The sequence below is a fragment of the Galeopterus variegatus genome, unplaced genomic scaffold, assembly GCF_000696425.1.
Source record: "Galeopterus variegatus unplaced genomic scaffold, G_variegatus-3.0.2 Scaffold8590, whole genome shotgun sequence".
Classification (NCBI taxonomy): domain Eukaryota; kingdom Metazoa; phylum Chordata; class Mammalia; order Dermoptera; family Cynocephalidae; genus Galeopterus; species Galeopterus variegatus.
In genome coordinates, this window is record NW_007734701.1 from 65,791 (window position 1) to 87,686 (window position 21,896).

At 37.2% G+C, this 21,896-nt stretch overlaps 1 protein-coding gene across 1 annotated transcript; it reads left to right on the plus strand.

The window, feature by feature from the left end:
- Window positions 1-20,207: 20,207 nt before the first annotated feature.
- LOC103608580 (olfactory receptor 5AN1-like) lies at window positions 20,208-21,204 on the plus strand. Its single transcript, XM_008593000.1, has one exon. It carries the CDS (start codon window positions 20,254-20,256, stop codon window positions 21,202-21,204), a length of 951 nt encoding a protein of 316 aa, XP_008591222.1. The 5' UTR covers window positions 20,208-20,253.
- The last annotated feature ends 692 nt before the right edge of the window (window positions 21,205-21,896 follow it).

Sequence of the window (21,896 nt, forward strand, 5' to 3'; positions counted from 1 at the left end):
CTGTGATTATTAAGTGAATTTTACTGAGATTATTATGTCCATTCTTCAGATGATCAATTTTGTCTTTTATAACAAAATGACGGTGGAATGTTTGAGAAATCCTTCTGACAAAAAAGCCTGGATAGTATAAATAGTAATATCTCCTTCTCCACCACGGAGAATATTTTCTTATGTTCCAAGATAATAAAGATAACATCTCTCTCTGTGGAGGGGAGGATGCGCAGGTTGCCAGCAGCCCCTTGTGAGATGGGGGTATCATAAGGTCAGTGTTCCTCAGCTGTGACACACACCCAGACTGTGTGCACATGATCCTCCTGCGACTGTCTCCACATCGCCCCTATAAGACCTGGGAGACTAGTGGAACTGCTGATAACATGAAGCTCATGCTGCCTAAATCTGAAAATCTCTCTCAGTCCACTTGAGCTCATTGTCTCCTTACCACCCAGATCTGTTAAAGTGTGAAAAGCCAACCTGGCAGCTGCCACCACACCGCTGCTTAGAAACTGTCTGGCTGACACCAGATAAATACCAACTTATCTGAATGAAAGACATCAGTAAACTACCAGTGTGACCATGCCAGTGTATACTAGTAAAATACCAAGGCTGCTTGTTAGTAATACTGATCATAAATAATGCTTCTTGAGCCTTTACCTTTAGCACTGTCCTGAGTGCTTTGTACACACTTACTCATTTAATCCTTACAATCCTTTGAGAGGTACATCATTTTTATGTACTCATTTTTAACATTAAAAAATGGAGGCAAAAGAGCTTGAGTAACTGTCTCAATGTTTAATAGCTCATAGGTAGTACAGACAAAGCTGAAATCCAGGCAGTCTGGCTCCAGAATTAGCCATTCACTACAATGTGAGTTTTATGTTCTCACCTTCCTATGTGGTGGCAGGATGATACTTACCAACATGTTCTCACCTCTTTGTTCTTCATTGAATTTCTTTGCTTAAATCTTGAAAATCTTTTCTTAAGCTGGAAGTTCAGACAGTAGTCATTTATACAATGACACAACAAACGAGCAAATAAATGTGAAAATTCCTGGTTTTTTTTTTTTCAAGTTTAAACATTTTGGTTCAAGTGAAAGACCCTCCCAAAATTTAGGACGTGCTAAACTCAATAAAATCAAATAAAGATCTTCCTCACGACAAGGTAGAGAAAGCCAAGAGGTGGATGTGAATCAGGAAAGTTTGAGTGTGTTAGTTTGGGGGTCTTCTCCCACGTTCCCGATTTATCTGGGTAAGTTCAGGGTATAGAAAGATATAGAATCTCCTTGGAGAATTCAATGCAGCAGGCAGTCATGGATGCTTCTTGCTGGGGCATGGGAAAGCAACACGGGTCCTAGATTTCTCCTATTTACCACATAAACATTAAGGTCACAGCAGTAGAGTATAGGAGCAGTAAGTAAAGCCTAGGCTGAAAAAGACCTTGAGAAAGTTGCTCTCAGTTTTCTGTGGCTGCAGAGAGCCAGGGAAGAGGATCATAAAGCTTCTCATATACCCCCAAAGGGGTGTGAAAGAGCTGGTGGACCAGAAGAGACAGATGGTCAGGAGAAGAAGGATGCAGAATATGCCTACTAATGACCAGACCCTATGAGAACCATGGACAGCTCAGCAGGTGGCTGGGGCAGGGGATAGGGGTAGCTGTAATGGCCATATACCAATAGCAAAGGAAGGTATTGCCCAAGAACCATGTGGAAAAGCTTTGCATCTTGAAGGATGCCAGAAAACACAGATCTGAAAACTGGAATTCCTCTCTCCAATAGCACTATAGGACTTCACAAGCTCTGGAGCTTAGAATTAATACTGGGGAGCAAATGAAAGAGAAAATCCTAACTGATGAATTTAGATATTCAGAAACAAACAAACAAAAATCCTGAAGTGAGTAACATTACTTTGAAGTACTAACCAATAAAAACTTCTGGCATCAGATGGAATGAAGGCTCCAAACAGAAATTATATTAAAAGACAATAAAGTTTCATTTTTTTACCTTTCTATTTGTGGCATGAAAATATCTTGTCCTACATTAAGTTAACAAGAATAATCCTCAGCCTAATGGTCTATTATTTCTCCTAAGATTAAATCCTGAGTTCGCAGCATGTCTATAGACCATCACCAAAGGTAATTAAAAAGAACAAAGAAAGAAATGCTTAAACTTCCTAGAACTGTGAGCTGTATGTTCTAAACTACTTAGAGCACGTGGCTACCCTTGGAGTGGCTGCCACATGGAAGGAAGAGAAAGGAGAAAAGGAAGGAGCATCAATTTAGATTCCACTTAAAATCCAAGAGGAAAAAAATCCAACAAAGGTAAATATTTTAAATGGAACATTATATAACCATCAATACCTAAGTTGATGATGATGCTTATCAATAATCTAAATATGAGTATGTTGATAAGAGGTTGAATAAAATAAATACTTTATAACTCTCCATGTGTAACAGAAAAGATATAAAAGTCAAGCTGTAATGAAAAGTTTTAGATTAAAATGATAGATAAGGTGCATTCCTATTCTAGTGATTTCCTGGCCTAAAAATTTTCTCTGACCTTGAAGGATCCAAAAAGTGAAAATGGAATCAGCAGGGGAAATATCTCACTTTCTTCCACTGTCATCACATGAGAGAGCAATTACCTGGACTGCTTAATTAGCTATCCTCTCTCCACCTTGAATCTAAGGAGGCATTTAAGAGAATCCCAAGTAGAAGCGCCTCTCTTATGATAGCCGGCCGGGAGATTGCATGGCCAAAGCANAAGAGACAGATGGTCAGGAGAAGAAGGATGCAGAATATGCCTACTAATGACCAGACCCTATCAGGACCATGGACAGCTCAGCAGGTGGTGGCGGCGGGGGGAGAGGGGCAGCTGTAACTGGCCATATATCAATATCAAAGGAAGGTATTGCCCAAGAACCATGTGGAAAAGCTTGACATCTTGAAGGATGCCAGAAAACACAGATCTGAAAACTGGAATTCCTCTCTCCAATAGCACTATAGGACTTCACAAGCTCTGGAGCTTAGAATTAATACTAGGGAGCAAATGAAAGAGAAAATCCTAACTGATGAATTTAGATATTCAGAAACAGAAAAAAAAAAAATCCTGAAGTAAGTAACATTACTTTGAAGTATTAACCAATAAAAGCTTCTGGCATAAGATGGAATGAAGGCTCAAAACAAAAATTATATGAAAAGACAATAAAGAAGTTGCATTTTTTTACCTTTCTATTTGTGGCATGAAAATATCCTGTCCTACATTAAGTTAACAAGAATGATCCTCAGCCTAATGGTCTATTATTTCTCCTAAGATTAAATCCTGAGTTCACAGCGTGTCTATAGACCATCACCAAAGGGGATTAAAAAGAACAAAGAAAAAATGCTTAAACTTCCTAGAACTGTGAGCTGTATGTTCTAAACTGATTAGACCAGGTGGCTACCCTTGGAGTGGCTGCCACATGGAAGGAAGAGAAAGGAGAAAAGGAAGGAGCATCAATTTAGATTCCACTTAAAATCCAAGAGGAAAAAAATCCAACAGAGGTAAATATTTTAAATGGAACATTATATAACCATCAATACCTAAGTTGGTGATGATGTTTATCAATAATCTAAATGTGAGTATGTTGATAACAGGTTGAATAAAATAAATACTTTATAACACTCCATGTGCAACAGAAAAGATATGAAAGTCAAGCTGTAATGAAAAGTTTTAGATTAAAATGAGATATAAGGTGCATTCCTATTCTAGTAATTTCTTGGTCTAAAATTTTTCTCTGACCTTGAAGGATCCAAAAAGTGAAAATGGAATCAGCAGGGGAAATCTCTCACTTTCTTCCACTGTCATCACATGAGAGAGCAATTACCTGGACCGCTTAATTAGCTATCCTCTCTCCACCTTGGATCTAAGGAAGCATTTAAGTGAATCCCAAGTAGAAGCGCCTCTCTTATGATAGCCGGCCGGGAGATTGCATGGCCAAAGCAGAGTTTGGGGAGAAAGATTTTTCTGTAGGAGTGACCCTTTGGAAGATGGTTGAAAGTAAGTGCTCAATGAACTTCTCCAGGATCTAGGGCATGGGAGTCTGTACCTGGACTGGAAAGTGGATGCTGCTAGATTTCCCAGACTCCAGTGGAGTAAAAAGCTGTCAGTGGCCCACCTTCCTCCCACATGTCTGGGTGAGACCTGCAGTGGCAGCAGCATGGGCAGTGAGTCATGCTGGTGTTCAGTGGCCCTGACTCCTGATTTGGGAGCTTCCCTTCTCCAACACAGTCATGTTTTTACTTATAGGCTAACTATCTTCTCTTCATGCTTCAGAGGTACTCAGAGCTCAGGTCCTTTCTACTGAGAAGTACAATGTTTCCCCTCAATGGAAAATTTTAACAGAAACGAAAATATGTAAATAAGTGAATAATATCTTGAATTTAGAAATTTGCCATTGTATGAAGGGGAGTTTGGTACAATATCTTTTAACACCCTCTTCTCCTCCCAGTCAGTATTGTTTGTAAAAGACTGTGTTTCTCAAGAGCTGCATTTGTTATGTAATAATTAATTAATTTAATGTAATTAAAGCAATATTTTAAAGCTTCCATTTGCTTATATGCTTAACAGCAAGAATTTTTGGAGTTTACTGGATCTTAGCATTGCCTCATTCACTAGCGACTTGGACTTGAACAAGTTGTTTGGCCTCCGCGTGCCTCAGTTTACCCATCTATAAATTGTGGAAAACAATGCCCATAGGGTTGTGTGAGAATAAATCAGATGATGTATGTGAATTGTGAGAACTATGCTGGCATAAAATAAGTGATCAATAAAAAGCAACTATTTAAATAGTAAAAGGTAAACTTTACCACCACACTGAATGTAACTGTACCTCAAAGAAAGAAACTTGACATTTTAATTATTCTGTGTTCTTATACTGTATGAAACACATTCTTGTTTGCTTTTAGGAATATGGAGAATAGCTGTGCACTCCGACTGTCCAAGACCCCATAGCCTCTCAGGTATGTTTGGAAATAACTGAGGTAAGAAACTGCTTCCTATATCTTTAATCATCTTTTTATATCTTATGGTTTCAGAACCTATGCTTACTGTTCTATTTGGAAAAAATTCTGTTGGGTTTTTAATTTAACAATGTTAGCCACTTCTCTCTGTGCACTTAGCACTCTTAGGAAACTGAAAACTTCGTGATCAATCACTATTTCTTAAGATATCTGCTTAGCAAGGTCAACTTTTCTGTGTTTCAAACAACCATTTTACATCATTTCTAATTTCTATTTGTTTAGAACAGGAAAAAAAATCAGACAGTGATTATGTTTAGATAACATTTATTTCTACTCTAAGACAAAAGCTTTGAAAGAAGTTTGTTAAAAAGTAATATTAATTACGAGTAACAATAATAACAAGAACCCATGGTCTCAACTTTAAATGATAATATGCATACAATACATATATGTATATATGCACATATAAATGTATATATATGTGTGTGTGCACATATATACATTTACCAGGGCTCTCTAAAGTTCACAACAAAGCCTAGTTGAAAAATCAAATGGCTTAATCAATTAAAAATTAATCTTCAGTAGTACCAATTATTTAATTTGGTTGATTTGTTTTTCTTAAATTGACCAATTGACTTGGTTTTAGTTAAATGGCTCCACAGTTTCAAAATGCTTTTGTTCACCCTTTGAAAAGTGCTGGGAGATTTTGACTGACAGCATTTAATTTTGGGTGGATGCCTATAGATAATAAGACTTCCAAATACACCTAATGGTAAAGAAGTGGGAGTAGAAATGAAATATCTGTTGATGGACACATAAGACTTTCTTATTCAATATAATGTCAGATTCATTTATGATACTTAATGAGCACATTTTGTGTGTTGACAAGGTATGTAATCATTTTATCATAAAGTAGGAGAAAAATTCAACCATTTCGATTTCTATGTGTTCAGTGCTGTTGTCTTGGGATCAATATTTACAGTTATGAAGAAGAGAGCTTAACCAGGGATATAGGAAAATGTCTCTAGTCTTCAAGAAATTAAAATCTAGCTGGAAAAATTACTGTATATTATCTATGTGTCATAAGAACAATATATGATAAAAAATTTCCTGGAGTTTTGGTATAAATTGAGTCATGGGGAGGAGGCAAATAATGGAAAATTTATAGAAAACCTATTCTGTCCTAGATGATTTCATAATAATATCAGTAATACAGAGCAATCTTCTACTCTGTGCCAGGAACCATATAACATACTTTACATGCATGATCTCATGCTATCTTTACTACAGCCCTACAAATAATTTTTACCCTATTTCACAAGTGAAGAAATTGAGACCCAGAAAGGTTGAGTAACTTAGTCAAGGTCACATGCTTAATAAATAAGTACCGTTGACCCAAATCTCTGATCCTTTTCCAGGTCTATTCTGATGTTCATATTTATTCCAGATCATACTTAGAACCACTTATTGAAAAAATTCATCAGTTCATTAAGAGTTCTTACAACTGGTGGTACCTCTCATGAACAAGTGTATTCTTGACATGAGCTTATGATTCAGGGTAAAGATGAAAGGGGTAGTTGACATCTTTCAGTAACCAAGATAACCATGATGGATATTAAAGTTATGTTTTGAATTACTTTGTTGTAAAATGAGTATAGAAAGCAGCTTTTGCAAACTTTCAATGTGGCAGACACTCAAAAATAGAATGAGGAAGTTACTAGCATTGAGACCATTTTATAGATGAGGAAGCTGAGGCTTTGAGGAGTTAAGTAGCTTGTTTAGAAGCACACGGGCAGCAAAGCTGGAATTCAAAAAATATTTATTTTAATTCAAAAGACATTAGGTATGCTTCCTATAAAATAGTAACCTCACTCTTTCATTCCTCACAACTATTAATAAACCATCCTGAATAGCATGCACTTGGAGATCATCAGATGAAAACCTTTTTCTGATGCTCATACTGTTAACACTTATCTCTCTTCATAGTAATTATTTGTTTTGTTGTCAGCCTTCCCTGAGAGGTTGCAAGCTCTTTGATGAAGCCACCGTCAATTCTCGTTTGGAATTCAGCAACAGTCTACATTAGTCTTTGACTCCTATATACTGTATTTCAAACATACTTGCAATCTTTGAAACCATCAGGTATTCTCAGCCTTACGGCCTTTTTCAGAGGGTGTTCTCTTCACTTGGAATGCTTTTCCTTCAGCCATACACCTCCCTCAGCTCTAAGTTGTTACTCAATTGTCACTTCCTGCTGAGGTCTACACAGACCACCTATTTAAACTGCAACCCACTCCCCTGTGATCCCTTTTCTTCTCACCCTGCCAGATGTTTTGCCGTAGGACTTAAATCATCTTTATGCTATAGAATTTATTTGTATTTATTATCATCTGATCCCCTTTTATGTTGTAAGGATTAAATGAATTAATTTACACGAGATAGTTGACTAGTGCCTAGCATATAGTACATGCTAAAAAAAGTTAGTTCCTGTCATCATTATTATCTGATGTAACACTGCAGAGCATTTTCAAAGGTCTCACATTGAAGTTTCTTCTCCATTTGCTCATTGGAACAAATTAACTGGGATTAGATTAGTACTTGGCACACGCCAAGATCTATGGAAGTGTTTTCTATGATGATAATGATGATGATGGTGATTATCTAAGCACATAGGACAAGCAATCACGGAGTGAGAAAATTCAAAACAGAAGTATTCAGGAAGATAATTATAATTACTCTGTAGGATGGACCTAGGAAATGGGAAATTTGTATAATATAAGGAATTATTCACATTAAATGTATTTGTGCTAGAATTATTTTTAGGGATTTTTTTCTTAAAATATTTCAGAATCTTTTCTAAAAATACATTCCTGGAAAAGTTATCACATCAAAAGATATGAACATTTTTATGACTTGATTTGTTGCCAAAAAGAGATAATTAAAATCTTTAACAAAATAATATGATCTTTGAAAAAAATAACATGTTTTTAACTATTTCATATATTGAGGAAATACAGTTTCTATTTGATGAACATATAGTATTAGGCATAATTTTTTAATTGTACTTTTTATTTTTGTGTGAGAAAATATCTCATTTATTTTTATTTTTTATTGAAACGTAATTGATTGTACATATCTGTGGAGTACAGAGTTGAATATCAATACCTGTGTACAATGTATGATGATCAAACCATGATAATTAGGATATTTATCATTACAAAACATAATTTTTCTTTGCGTCCATTAATCACTTTCTCAATAACCCCCGCCCCCTTTCTCACCTCTAGTAACCACAGTTCTGTTCTCTCCTTCTGAATTGTGATTGTTCTTTCTTTCTCTTTCTTTTTTCTCTTCTTCCTAAATTTCTTTTTTTCTTTCTTTCTTTTCCTTCCTTTCTTCCTTTTTCTTTCTTTCATATTTATTTATTTATTTGTTTTTTATCTCCCACTTAGGAGTGAGGACATGTGGTATTTTCCTGTGCCTAGTTTATCTCGACCTCATTTTCTCCACGCTTATCCATGCTGCTGCAAATGACAGAATTTTTATGTGAGAGTAGTATTCCACTCTGTATATATTCCATATTTTCCTTATCCAGTCATCCATTGATGGACATTTAGGTTGGCTGTAGCTCTTGGCTAGTAAATAGAGCTGTGATAAATATGGGAGTGCAGGTATCCCTTTGACATGATGATTTGCATTGCTTTGGATATATACCCAGTACTGAGATTGCTGGATTGTGTGGTAGTTCTATCTGTAGTTGTTTGAGAAAACTCCAAACTGTTTTCCATGATAGTTGTGCTAATATGCAGTCTCACCAACACTGTATAAGTCTTCCCCTTTCTCTGCATCCTCACCAGCATTTGTTATTCTCTGTCTTTTTGATAATAGCCAGTCCAACTAGGGTGATGACATCTCAATGTGGTTTAATTTGCATTTCCCTGATGATTAGTGATTTGAGAATTTACATGTCTTCTTTTGAGAAATGTCTGTTTAGATCCTTTGCCCATTTTTAAATCAGATTACTTGTTTTTTTCACTATTAATGTTTGAGTTCCTTGTATATTCTGGGTATTAATCCCTTGTCAAATGTATAGCTTCAAAATATTTTCTTCCATTCTGTAGGTTGTCTTTTCATTCTTTTGATTGTTTCCTTTGCCTTGCAGACGTTTTCTAGTTTGATATAATTCCATTTGTTTATTTTTGTTGTTGTTGCCTGTGCTTTTGGGGTCATATTCATAAAGTCTTTGTCTAATCCTACATCCTGAAGTGTTTCTCTATGTTTTCTCCTCAGACTTTTATACTTTCATGTCTTATATTTAAGTATTTAATCCATTTTGAGTTGATTTTGGCATATGGTGAGAGGTATGGTTCTAGTTTCATTCTTCTACACATGGATATCCAGTTTTCTCAGCACCATTTGTTGAAGAGGCTGTCCTTTCCCCAATGTATGTTCTTGGTGTCTTTGTTGAAGATCAGTTGGCTGTAATTACATGTGTTGATTTGTGGGTTCTCTATTCTGTTCCATTTGTCCATGTGTCTGTTTTTATGCTGGTACATGCTGTTTAGGTTACTACAGCTTTGTAATATAGTTTGTTGTCCTCTTTAATTTCCTTCAGTAGTGTTTTGTACTTCTCATTGTAGAGATCTTTCACCTCCTTGGTTAAATTTATTCCTGGGTATTTTAATTTTTTGGTAGCTATTGTAAATGTATAAATATGCTTGCTTTCTTGATTTTTTTTCTGCTAATTTGTTGTTGGTGTAAAAAAATGCTACTAATTAATGTGTATTGACTGAGTATACTGCCACATTATTGAATTCATTTTTCAGCTCTAAGAGGTTTTCTTTGGTAGAGTCTTTAGGTTTTTCTATATATAGGATCATGTCATATACAAAAAGGGAGAATTCAACTTCATCTTTTCCTATCTGGATGTCCTTTATTACTTTCTCTTGCCCAATTCCTTTGGCTAGTAATTCCAATACTATGTAAAACAGGAGTGGTAGAGAGGACATCCTTGTCTTGTTTTGTTCTCAAAGGAAAAGCTTTCAGCATTTCCCCATGCAGGATGATATTGGTGGTGGGTTTGTCATATATGGCTTTTGTGTTGAGATACTTTCCTTTTGTAGCCACTTGATCATGGTATATAATTTTTTTGATGTGTTGCTATATTTGATTTGCTAATATTTTGTTGAGGAATTTTATATCTATGCTCATCAAAGATATTAGCCTATAGTTTTCTTTCTTTTTTTTCCTGTATTTTTCTCTGGTTTTGGTATAAGGATGATGCTGGCCTCACAGAATGAGTTGGGGAGAACAACCTCTTTTTCAACTTTTGGGGAGAATTTGAAAAAGATTGGCGTTAATTCTTCTTTAAAGGTTTTGTAGAACTCAGTAGTGAAGCCATCTGGTTCTAGACTTTTCTTTGTTGGGAGACTGCTGATTACTATTTCAATCTCTGCTTATTTTTGGTCTCTTCAGTTTTTTAATTTCTTTTTGGTTCAGTCTTGGTAGTTTGTATGTGTTCAGAAATTTATCCATTTCCTCCAGGTTTTCAAATTCATTGGATTATAGTTCATAGTGCTCTCTAATGATTCTTTTTATTTCTGTGGTTTTGGTTGTAATGTCTCCTTTTTTGTTCCTAATTTGTGTTCTTTGAATTGTTCTTTTTTTAGTTAGCCTGGCCAATGGCTTATCAATTTTGTTTATCTTCTCAAAAAACAACTTTCTGTTCTGTTGATTTTTTAAATCATTTTTTTTGTCTCTATTTCACTTAGTTCTGCTCTAATTTTAGTTATTACTTCTTCCTTCCTACTAATTTTGGGATTGGATTGATCTTATTTTTCTATTTCTTTTAGGTGTAACCTTAGGTTGTTCATTTGAAGTCTTTCTATTCTTTTGAGGTAAGCATTTATCACAATAAACTTTCCTCTTACTACTGCTTTTGCAATATCCTATTGGTTTTAGTAAGTTGTTTTTGTATTTTCATTTGTTTTAAGGATATTTTTTTATTTCCTGATTTATTTCTTCTTTGATCCATTGGTTATTCAGGAACATGTTGTTTTATTTCCATGTATTTGTATAGTTTCTAAAGTTTTGTTTGTTGTTAATTTTTAATTTTATTCCATTATGGTCTGAAAATATATTTGATATAATTTCAATCTTTTAAAATTTGTTGAGACAATTTGTGGCCTAGCATGTTGTCTATCCTGGAGAATGGTCTGCATGCTAATGAGAAAAGTATATATTCTGCAGTTGGTGGATGAAATGTTCTGGAAATGTCTGTCGAGTCCATTTGGTCTGATGTTCTGTTTAAATACAGTATTTTTTGCTAAATTTTTGTCTAGACAATCTGTCCAGTGCTGACAGGAGTGTGTTAAATTACCCAACTATTATTGTGTTGGGGTCTCTCTTTCACTTTAAATCTGATAACAATTGCTTATAAGTCTGTGTGCTCCAGTTTGGGTGCATATTTATGATTGTTATATCTTGTTACATTGATCCTTTTATCATTATAAATGTCCTTCTTTGTCTCTTTTATAATTCTTGCTTCAAAGACTATTTTGTCTGATATAAGTATGGCAACTCCTGCTCATTTTTAGTTTCCATTTGCATGGAATATCTTTCTTCATCCCTTCACTGTTAGTCTATGTGCATTTTTATTGGTAAATTGAGTTTCTTGCAGGCAGCATATGGTTGGGTCTAGTTTTTTGATCCATTCATCCAGTCTATATCTTTTAAATGGGGAACTTAATCCATTTAAATTTAGGGTGGTTATTGAAAGATATTGCCTTGTTCTGCCATTTTATTTATTTTTTGTGGCTGTTTTGTACTTTTGGTCCTTTTTTTGTAGTGTTGAGATGCATTCTATTTCTGTTTTTCATTTGGATATCTGTTCTACTGGTTTTTATTTTTTCTCATGTATTTATAGTGATATATTTCACTCTTTTGACCACATGTAAGACTCCCTTGAGGATTTGCTGAAGGGTTGGTCTTGTGATGGTGAATTCCTGCAGTTTTTGTTTGTCTGGGAAAGATACTATTTTTTCTTCATTTCTGAAGAAAAGCTTTTCTTGGTGTAGTATTCTTGGTTGCCAGTTATTTTCTTTTAGCACTTTGAATATATCCCAATCTCTCCTGCCTTTCAAGATTTCTGTTGAGAAGTTTGCTGTTAGCCTGATGGAGATTCCCTTAGAGGTGATTTGATGCTTTTCCTTGCTGTTTTTAGAATTCTTCCTTTGTCTTTGACTTTTGACAATTTGACTATAATATGTCTCAGAGAGGTACTTTTTGGGCTGAATCTGTTTGGGGATCTTTGAGCTTCTTGGAACTGTAAGACTGTATCTCTTCCAATGCTTGGGAAGTTTTTGGCTATCATATCATTAAATAGACTTTTAATGTTTTTTTCTTTCTCTTCCCCTTCTGGTACACCCATAATATGGATGTTTGTACACTTAAGATTGTCAGATAGATCTCTTATTTTGTTTTACTTCATTTTGATTTCTTTCTACTTTTTCTCATATAATGTTGAGTTTCCTTAATATTGCCATATAGAATTTCTCTTTGGGCAATTCACCCGTGTTCTGGTGTTTCTGGTCTGGTATTAGAAAATTGTAGTCTTCTTCTAGGGGAGTCATGTTTCCCTGTTTGTTCATGCTTCTTGTATCTCTTCATTGAGGTCTTGGCATCTGGTGGTATAGTTACATCTTTTAATTTTTTGAGTAGTTTTTGAGGGGAGAGACTCTTTCCTGTAGGAGTGTTCTATATTGATAGTTGGGTTGGGAATTGTAGGTTGAGTTCTAGGTGAGTATGGTAGTAAGTGCCAACTCATTCCCTGCACCTTCCCTGCTGGTGTGGGTGGGCCCTTGTGTCAGGTGGAACTCTGCGCTCCTTGGGAAAGTAGGTATGGATATAGGTGGCTTGCACACCTGCCACATACTCTTCACTATTGTTGGCAGCCTTGTTGCATCAAGAAGACCTCTGAGCTCCCAGGGAAAGAGGGCATGGATCCTGCTCCTTGGGAAAGTAGGTATGGATATAGGAGGCTTGCACACCTGCCACATACTCTTCACTACTGTTGGCAGCCTTGTTGCATCAAGAAGACCTCTGAGCTCCCAGGGAAAGAGGGCATGGATCCAAGTAGCTGACACACTCTCCCATTCTCCCCTGGCATGAGTGGTTCCCCTATGTTAGATGGGACTCTGAGCTCTTGGGGAAGGAGGGTGGGGATCCAGGCGACCAATGCAAGGGACTGGCTCAGTTCCTGCTCTCTGTCTGCTGTGGCAGTGGGAAGAGGGGCTGTCAAGTTGGGTTCTGATTTCCCAGGGGAAGGAGGGCATGTACACAGGCAGCTGGTGCACTGCCCCCACATTCTCTGCCAGGGTGTACAGAACCACTGGTTCAGTGGAACTCTGTGCTCCACTGGCTCCTATCATAAAATGGCAATGTGTAGTGGTTGCCTGGGACTGAGGGGCATGAAAGTGATTTTAAGTGTAGTTCTTTTCTGAAAAAATACAGCCATGTGGTCTCTTAGCCACTCCACATGCTGGGCTCACCGCCCATAAGGGCCACATTGGTTACATTGCAGCCCGATTTGTGCATCTACAGTGGTAGTGCCAGCCACCAGCTCTCTGCATACTTTGTCCCAGCAGTGTAGGGTTTCTCCAATCTCAACACCAGTCCTGGTAGGGTGCTTCCCCTGTCTTTCTATGTTACTGTCTCAAGCTTCCAGATCTTAGGGGGTTTTCCTCACTGTTTAGTTGGAATCCCTTGCTTTGTCCTAGACTCCCTATTCTACTGCTGACTATTTGTTGCTTTGGACATTTTTTGCATTAAAGGTAAGGGGTGGCTGCCTCTAGTCAGCCATCTTGCTGGGAAAAAAAACAGAAGGCATAATTTTGATGCTTATGACCTATTATGAATTTTTTGATAATTATTCTTATGAAGTATATTACAACTCACTTGCTAACTTTTTACCTTTGTGTTGTTTATGGATTTGAATTTGAAATAAATGAATGTAGCATGTAAAATGGAGATTTCTGTGTGTTTGTCTTTTTGCTAATTCATTTAGATTTCAAATGATGGCCTAGATCTATTACATATAGAAGTGAGTATAACCAAAGCCCACAGACAATGTTTACCCAAACATAAGCAGTTGCTAGTAAATTATCAACTAACTCTACTGTATCTTGGCATATTCAATCTCCTTTCAGACCTCTAAATGGTAAAATACATTGGATTCTTTCCATTACAGGAGCCAAGAGCAATCAATTAATTGGACTATATCCATTCTAGAGATATTACCTCATTACCCCTTCTGATTGAAGACACACTTCAGCTGTTTATTTGAAGAAAATAGTTCCCTTTATAGAGGGCAAATACTTTCTCTACTTTTTCCAAGTAGAGATAGTTGAATAAATTACAATTTCACAAAAATTTATCACGTAACTACATTTTTTGGTTCAGCCACTGAACTAAATCTTGGTGTGGAATATTAACACCAATGAATCAAATCTCCTTGTATCCATGTCCATGTATAGTCTCCTTACACATTGATTATTTGCTTGACCTTGTGACTTGATTTGGCCAACAAGACATCAGCAAATATGATGCAAATAGTGGCCTAATAAACACTTGCTGTTGGGGGCATGCTGTCTTGGAACCCTGCGATCATGCTTAGAAGAACCCAGGATGAAAGTCCATGTGGAGAGAGAATCTCAGCCACCCCAGCAGCTCCAGCAATCCCAGGTGAGGCCCAAAACAAGAGACCATCCAGCCCCATCTAAGCCACCAGTTGACTGCAGCCACAGGAGAGATCCAAGTGAGGCCAGCATATGAACTATTCAGTCAAACAAGAGAATCATGAGAAATGATAAATCATTGGTGCTTTAAGCAAGTAAGGTTGAGCTGGTTTTCTACACAGAAATAGATAACTGATATAGTAAGTGTCAAACAAAATTTTTAAAATATTTATTCTTGCTCAAAGTACAGCTTAAAGTCTGATGGGGAAACTCATAAAAATAAGAAAACTAAGAATCTTGCTGTGTCAGAAAAATATGCAGATGTAGCAGGAATGTAGAAGGAGCTCCAAATTCATAATAGGGAAAATTTTCCAGAGTAGACAAGAAAATATGCCTTATTTTATTGTGTATTTCCTTCTTCATATTAAATCACCTATTCCCTTTGCCTTCCTTTTTAAAAATGTATGAACAGCAATAATAAATTGTACCAGAAGCCACTTTAAATACTTATTTAATCTTCTTTCTACCGCTTCCCAAATTATGGTTTTATTTGTTGCTTTACAGATGTTAGATATTAAACAATTATCATATTATTTGCTGGAAAAAAAAAACCTTTTTCTGTAATTCATACATAGTGATTTATTCTGGGCTTTATATTTTTTAATTTTGATATTTGCTTGTACATATTTGTAGGGTACAGTGTGTTGTTTCAATACATGCATACTGCACGATGATTCACTTAGGTTAGATAGCATAGTTTTGTATCCATTAGTCCACCACTTCTCCCCCACCAACTCCCTCCCCTCCTGGCCTGTGATAAGCATTATTCTACACTCTACTTCTATGAGAAGCACTATATATATATATTCCACATATGAGTAAGATTATGTAGTGTTTGTCTTTCTGTGCCTGACTTGCTTCACTTAACATGATGGTTTCCAGTTCCATGCTTGTCATAGCAAATGATAGGATTTTTTTTTAATGGCTGAGTAGTATTCAACCATGTATATATACCATAGATTTTTACCCGTTCATCTGTTGATGGGCATTTAGGTTGATTCCATCTCATGGCTATTGTGTATAGTGCTATGATGATTATGAGAACCTCCAAACTGTTTTCCACAATGGCTGTACCAATTTACATTCCCACCAACAATGTAGGAGCATTCCTTTTTCTCTACATCCTTGCCAGCATTTGTTATTTTGTCTTGTTGATAATAGCCCTTCTAACTGGAGTAAGATAATATCTCATTGTGGTTTTAATTTGCATATCTCTGATGAATAATGATTTTGATCATTTTTTTATATGCTTGATGGCCATTTGTATGTCTTATTTTGAGAAACATCTCTTCAGGTTCTTCACACATTTTTAAAATGGGTTGTTTGCTTTTTTTCCATCGAGTTGTTTGAGTTTCTTATATATTCTGGATATTAGTTTGATACATAGTTTGAAAACACTTTCTCCCATTCTGTAGGCTGTGCCTTCACTTTGTTGATATTGTTTCATGCTGTGCACAAGCTTTTCAGTTTGATGGAGTCTCATTTGTGTTTTTTTTTCTTTTTTTTTTTATTTAGTTGCCTGTAGTCTTACTTTAAAAAGTGCTTCCCATTCCCATTTCATGTAGCATTTTCCCTGTTTTTTTCTCCTAGTAGTTTTATAGTTTGCAGTATTAAATTTAGGTCTTTAATCCATTTTGAGTTAGTTTTTGTGAGTGGTGAAAGGTCTAGTTTTAATCTTCTGCATGTGGCTATCCAGTTTTTGCAACACCATTTATTGGGCTGTCTTTTCCCCAGTGTATATTTTTGGCACTTTTGTTGAAAATGAGTTCACTGTAAGTGCATGGATTTATTTTAGGGCTCTCTCTTCTGTTCTATTGGTCTATTTGTCAATTTTTATTCCAGCACCATGCTGTTTGGATTACTATAGATTTCTAGTATATTTTGAAGTCAGGGAGTGTGATGCCTGCAACTTCATTCTTTTTGTTCAAGATTGCTTTATCTGTGTGGAGTCTTTGGTGGTTTTATACAGATTTTAAGATTGTTTTATCTATTTTCGCTTCCTGTCAAGATTTTCAGTTCCACTAATGTATTTTTTATTTCAAGAATTTTTATTTTTTATCTGATTCTATTCCTTTGTCAAGTTTATCATTCTGCTCCTGACTTGTTTTCCAGATGTCATTTAATTTTCTACCTGTATTTTCTTGTGACTCCTGAACATCTTACAGAAGGTTATGCTGAATTCTTGGTCAACATTTCATAAATCTTCTGTTTTCTGGGTCCATTTCTGGTGCTTTGTTGGTTTCCTTTTATGGTGTCATATTTTTCTGTCTGTCTTTATCTGTGTGTCTTTATGTTGCTGCCTGGACATTTGAGGAGAGGACTACTTCTTCCAGATTTTATAGACGTTCTTTCTTTTAAAAGTTTATTTATTTATTACTATTATTTTTTACATTCTAAGATGTTGTTGCAGAGCACTTGGAGGGGGAGGGAGTGAGGAGAAGGGAAAAGGAAATAAGGTTGAAGAAGGTGGAAGGAGGGGGAGAATGGTTGAGGCCTGTGGCACTGCACTTATTCCTGCAGGAGAGACAAGGGGGCTTCCAGCAGTGGCTTGGTCATTGCTGGGCTGGATGTAGATGTCAGGGGGTTGTGGCTAAAGCCCTCAGCACCCCCTACCACTCCAGCTCAGGAGCCCACGGTGCTTCCTGTGGTGGCTTAGTGGTCATCAGTGAGCTGGTTGCTGGTGTTGGGGGGTGTGTGGCTGAGGCCTTCAACCCCCCACCAACCTGGCTTTGGGGCCCGAGGCACTTCCTGTGGTGTCCTGATAGTCATCATTGAGCAGTTGAGGATGTCAGGGGGCATGGTGGAGACCCCCAGCCCTCTTTGTTCCCTGGCTTGGGAGCTCAGGGCACTTCTGGTCCTTCTAGGTTTTATAGGTGTTCTTTGGTACTGGTAGACCCTTGCTAGTTAATATCAAACTTTGTCTCTGATCTGTGGGTATTTTGTTTTTTCTTTCAGTTCTGTTTTGGATTATTCACTGTTCTCACCACTTAAACTCTGCACTAAAACCAAGTTGTTGTCTTTTGCTTACTTCTAAAATGGAGGAACTTCCTTTGGGGACCAGTACTTGAGCTCTGTGGTTGAGCTAAATTGCTGCTTTGCTGCTGATTCCCTGGGAAAGGTTTTTTGTGCAGCTCATGTTTTGATTGTCGACTTCCAGGTCTTGTGAGTTCCAGTACACCTGGGTTGTGTGGAAACTCTGTTCTGGGACTGAGTCTTTTCATCAAACTGTACCCCCTACAGATCTGTCTCCATTGAGTGTTCCTGTGCTGATTGGGGAGCAGATCAGCTGTCCATGCTGTGCCCATTGTTCCCCCAGTGGGCACATCTCCCCCACCACCTGTACTCCAAACACTTCCCATGGGATGGGCAGTATGCTGCTCCATTGCATTGACTCACTAGCCTCTGAGTGGCTCCTTTTTTCAGCTGTTGTGTCTCTTCACTCCTATGTGGGTCCATAGGAAACCTGCTAGTGGTCTTGCTGACCTGAGGGCCAAGGCCCTCTTCTCCCCTGCCACCTCCAAGCAACTTTATCTGAAGGGCACAGTTGCAGCTTTTGCCAGCTCTTCCTCCATGCACTCACCAGCTCCAGCTTGGACATGGCCGGGATTTGAAATGGTGGGAGTGGTCCTTTCTTTCTCTCATCGTGGATTCTCCTGCCTTCATGAACTCCATAGGTCTCTCCTCTTCCCATGAGCTCTAGCAGCCCCAGTGTGGCTGTTGTTGCTATTTAATAGTTGTAAACTGGTTGATTTGTGGGAGGAGTGATGCTGGGGACTGTCTATTCTGACATCTTAACCAGAAACCTATAGCCTATAGGTGTTCTTTGGTGGTGTTATACCATTACTGCTTAATATCAGAGTTTTGTCTCTGGTCTGTAAGGCTTTTTTCCCCCCTCCCATCCTGGGGTGAATTAATAGTTACCACCACCACTTAAACTCTACACTGGAACTAATTTGCTCTCCTATGGTTAATTTTTGAACTGGGGAAAATTTCCCATGGGGACCGGGAATTGATCTCTGTGCTTGAGCTAAATTGCTGCTTTGCTGCTGTTTCTAAAACTGGGGAAAGCTATTTCTGCAGATCAGATTTAAATAGTCAGCCTTTAGTCACTTCTGGGTCATGTGGGATCACCACAGACACAACTGAGCTATGTGGAAATTCCAGCATAGGACTGAGTCTTTCCCACAAACTGGCCCCTGCAGTTCTATTGCACTGACTGGTCTCCACTGTATGGTGCCCGTGGCAATCAGAAGGCAGATCAAGCTGCCTGTACCACACCCCAGTGATCTCTTGGTGGGTCAGCCTCCCCACTGGGCACTCCAAATGTTTCCTGTGGAGCATGCACTGCTTGAGTCCCCGGCAAAGACTCACTGACCTCTGGATAGGAAGGCAAAGATATGAGAAGTGTCAAAATTATCTCAGAGTGGAAAAATGAAAGCATGTTTACCGTTATAAAAATGTTCCATAATTTATTAATAAAATATGATTATAAGTAATTAGAAAATGTAGTGCGGGACTAAACAGTGGCACATGAACTGACAAATTAAATATTGAGCAGAATAGGGAATCCACCAGCAACTTCATCACAAAGCCAACTTCAATCAATGGAAAATTATTCAGTTAATTACATTGGGATAAGTATCAGTCAGCTTGGAAAAACAAAACCAAAATAAACTCATTTATTCTTCACAATATGCTTAAAATGTCCCAGAATTTTTAAATGTAAATATAAAAATATGAAAGAACTCAAAGAAAATTTAGGAAAGAGCTTTATTGGATTGTGAAAAAAAAATCTTTTTCAGTATAACACCAAGGCCAGAAACCATAAACATAATTCAAAATTGACTACCTAAATTAAAGGAAGTCTGTATAGCAAAATACAACATATTGTTAATAAACAATAAACTGGGAAAAGAATTGTCATGAGTGAGGGGTATAGAGTTATATCCTTCATATATAAAGAGTTCTTACAAATCAATAATGAGTAACTTACTAAACAAATGAGCAAGAAATATATATGAGCAAATCACTAAAGTAAATGCAAATTAAAAACAAGGAAATAATATTTTTTTACCCATAAGATTGTCAAAGAATAGCACTAAATAATTATGGGTAGTGTTGATAATAAGATGGCAAAGGATATTGTCATAAAATCTTGATACTGGTGTAAATTGGTATTAGCTTTTAGACAACAATTTGGCAGCATCTGTGTGTGTGTGTGTGTGTGTGTGTGTGTAGAAAAATTTTCAAGAATATAGCACAAACTATTAAGAGTAGTTGGGAAATGGAATTTCTAGTGGTTTTTGAAATAATATTTATAATTTTTATATTGTTAAAGTCACCTTGATTATGGATATTTTTTGTTCAAAAACATGGAACTCTGTTCAAAACAAGGAACTTTTATAATATTAAAAGAGTCAATTATTAACCCAAGGTTCTTTCTGCAGATTTAAGTAACTTCAAGATAATGACTGGAGAAAGGAATAATACAACAGTCACTAAGTTTATTCTTTTGGGATTCTCAGATTTACCCAAGCTCAAGAGTGTTCTCTTTGCAGTATTCTTGGGGACTTACTTCTTGACAGTGACCTGGAACTTGAGTCTTATCATCTTGATTAGGATGGACTCCTACCTACATACACCCATGTACTTCTTCCTCAGCAACTTATCCTTCTTAGATTTCTGCTATGTCACTTCCACAACCCCCAAAATGCTCTCGGACTTCTTCCAGAAGCTTAAATTCATCTCTTTTATGGGGTGTACCATGCAATACTTCTTCTTCTCTAGCTTGGGTCTGACTGAGTGCTGTCTTCTGGCAGCCATGGCTTATGATCGATATGCTGCCATTTGTAACCCTCTGCTCTACACAGCCATCATGTCCCCCAGTGTCTGTGTGCAGATGGTAGTTGGAGCCTACATAACTGGTATCTTTGGTTCATTGATCCAACTGTGTGCTTTACTTCAACTCAATTTCTGTGGACCAAATGTTATCAACCACTTCTTCTGTGACCTGCCTCAATTATTAGTCCTATCCTGCTCTGAAACATTTTTCCTACAAGTCATGAAGTTTTTGATAGCAGTGATTTTTGGTGTGACATCTGTCTCTGTCATTATAATATCCTATGGTTATATTGTTGCCACCATCCTGAAGATCAGCTCAGTAAAAGGCAGATACAAGACTTTCAACACCTGTGCTTCTCACCTGACAGCAGTGACTTTCTTTTTTGGATCAGGACTCTTCGTCTATATGCATCCCAGCTCTAATAAGTCTCTGGGCTATGACAAGATGGCATCTGTCTTATATACACTGGTGAATCCCATGTTGAATCCTTTGATTTACAGTCTGAGAAACGAGGAAATCAAAGATGCCCTTAAGAGGTATAAGAAGAAGAGAGTGTTTTCCCATTGCCACTGTTAATTAAAGATCTGGTAGGCTAGACAACCTGCTGACCAAAAGTTTCTAGACTATGCAAGTGAAATGCATTTAACATTAGTCAGCCTCACTGATGCTCTGGCAAGATTGCAAGCGAGTCAAGCTATCTAAATCCAGGGGTGGCTCAATGCCATGCACAAATCCTGGGTCTTCTTTTAGTCTTGACAGTGGACACTCTTCTCCTACAGTAGTAATAATCTCACAAAGCAGTTAATATATCAGTTTTTATGAAGCATCAAACTTTAGTTCTTTGGTGTTTGACCCTTACTTGTTCTTTCTGAACTTCAGACTGTGGGCTGGAGAGAAGGGGACTAAACACAAGGCCAGTGTCCCTTCTCGTATACAACATCGCAAGCAGTATAATGACTACTTTGTCCCAGACTTCAAAACCTCAGGGTGCCTAGAAAAATTCCAGTTGATTGAGGTGGGGATGTGAAGAGAAGCATAACTTTAGATTTTGACCTCACTTCTCTGCCAAGGAAATATGCCATAGGGAGATTGGTCTAGAATTTGTTTTCTATAATTTTAATTTAAGAATTAACCATCAATAGTTTGTAAGTGAATGAAAAAAGGGGATTTCTGTGAAACTATCCCACCCTTGGAGAGCTAAAATAGAAAAAAAAAAAAAAAGGAGAGAAAGAAGTGATCATTTGGATTCTAGGATACATTGGAAAAGT

Coding starts and splice junctions, on each gene's coding strand:
- LOC103608580 (XM_008593000.1), top strand. CDS start 20,254: ATGACTGGAGAAAGGAATAATACAACAGTCACTAAGTTTATTCTTTTG.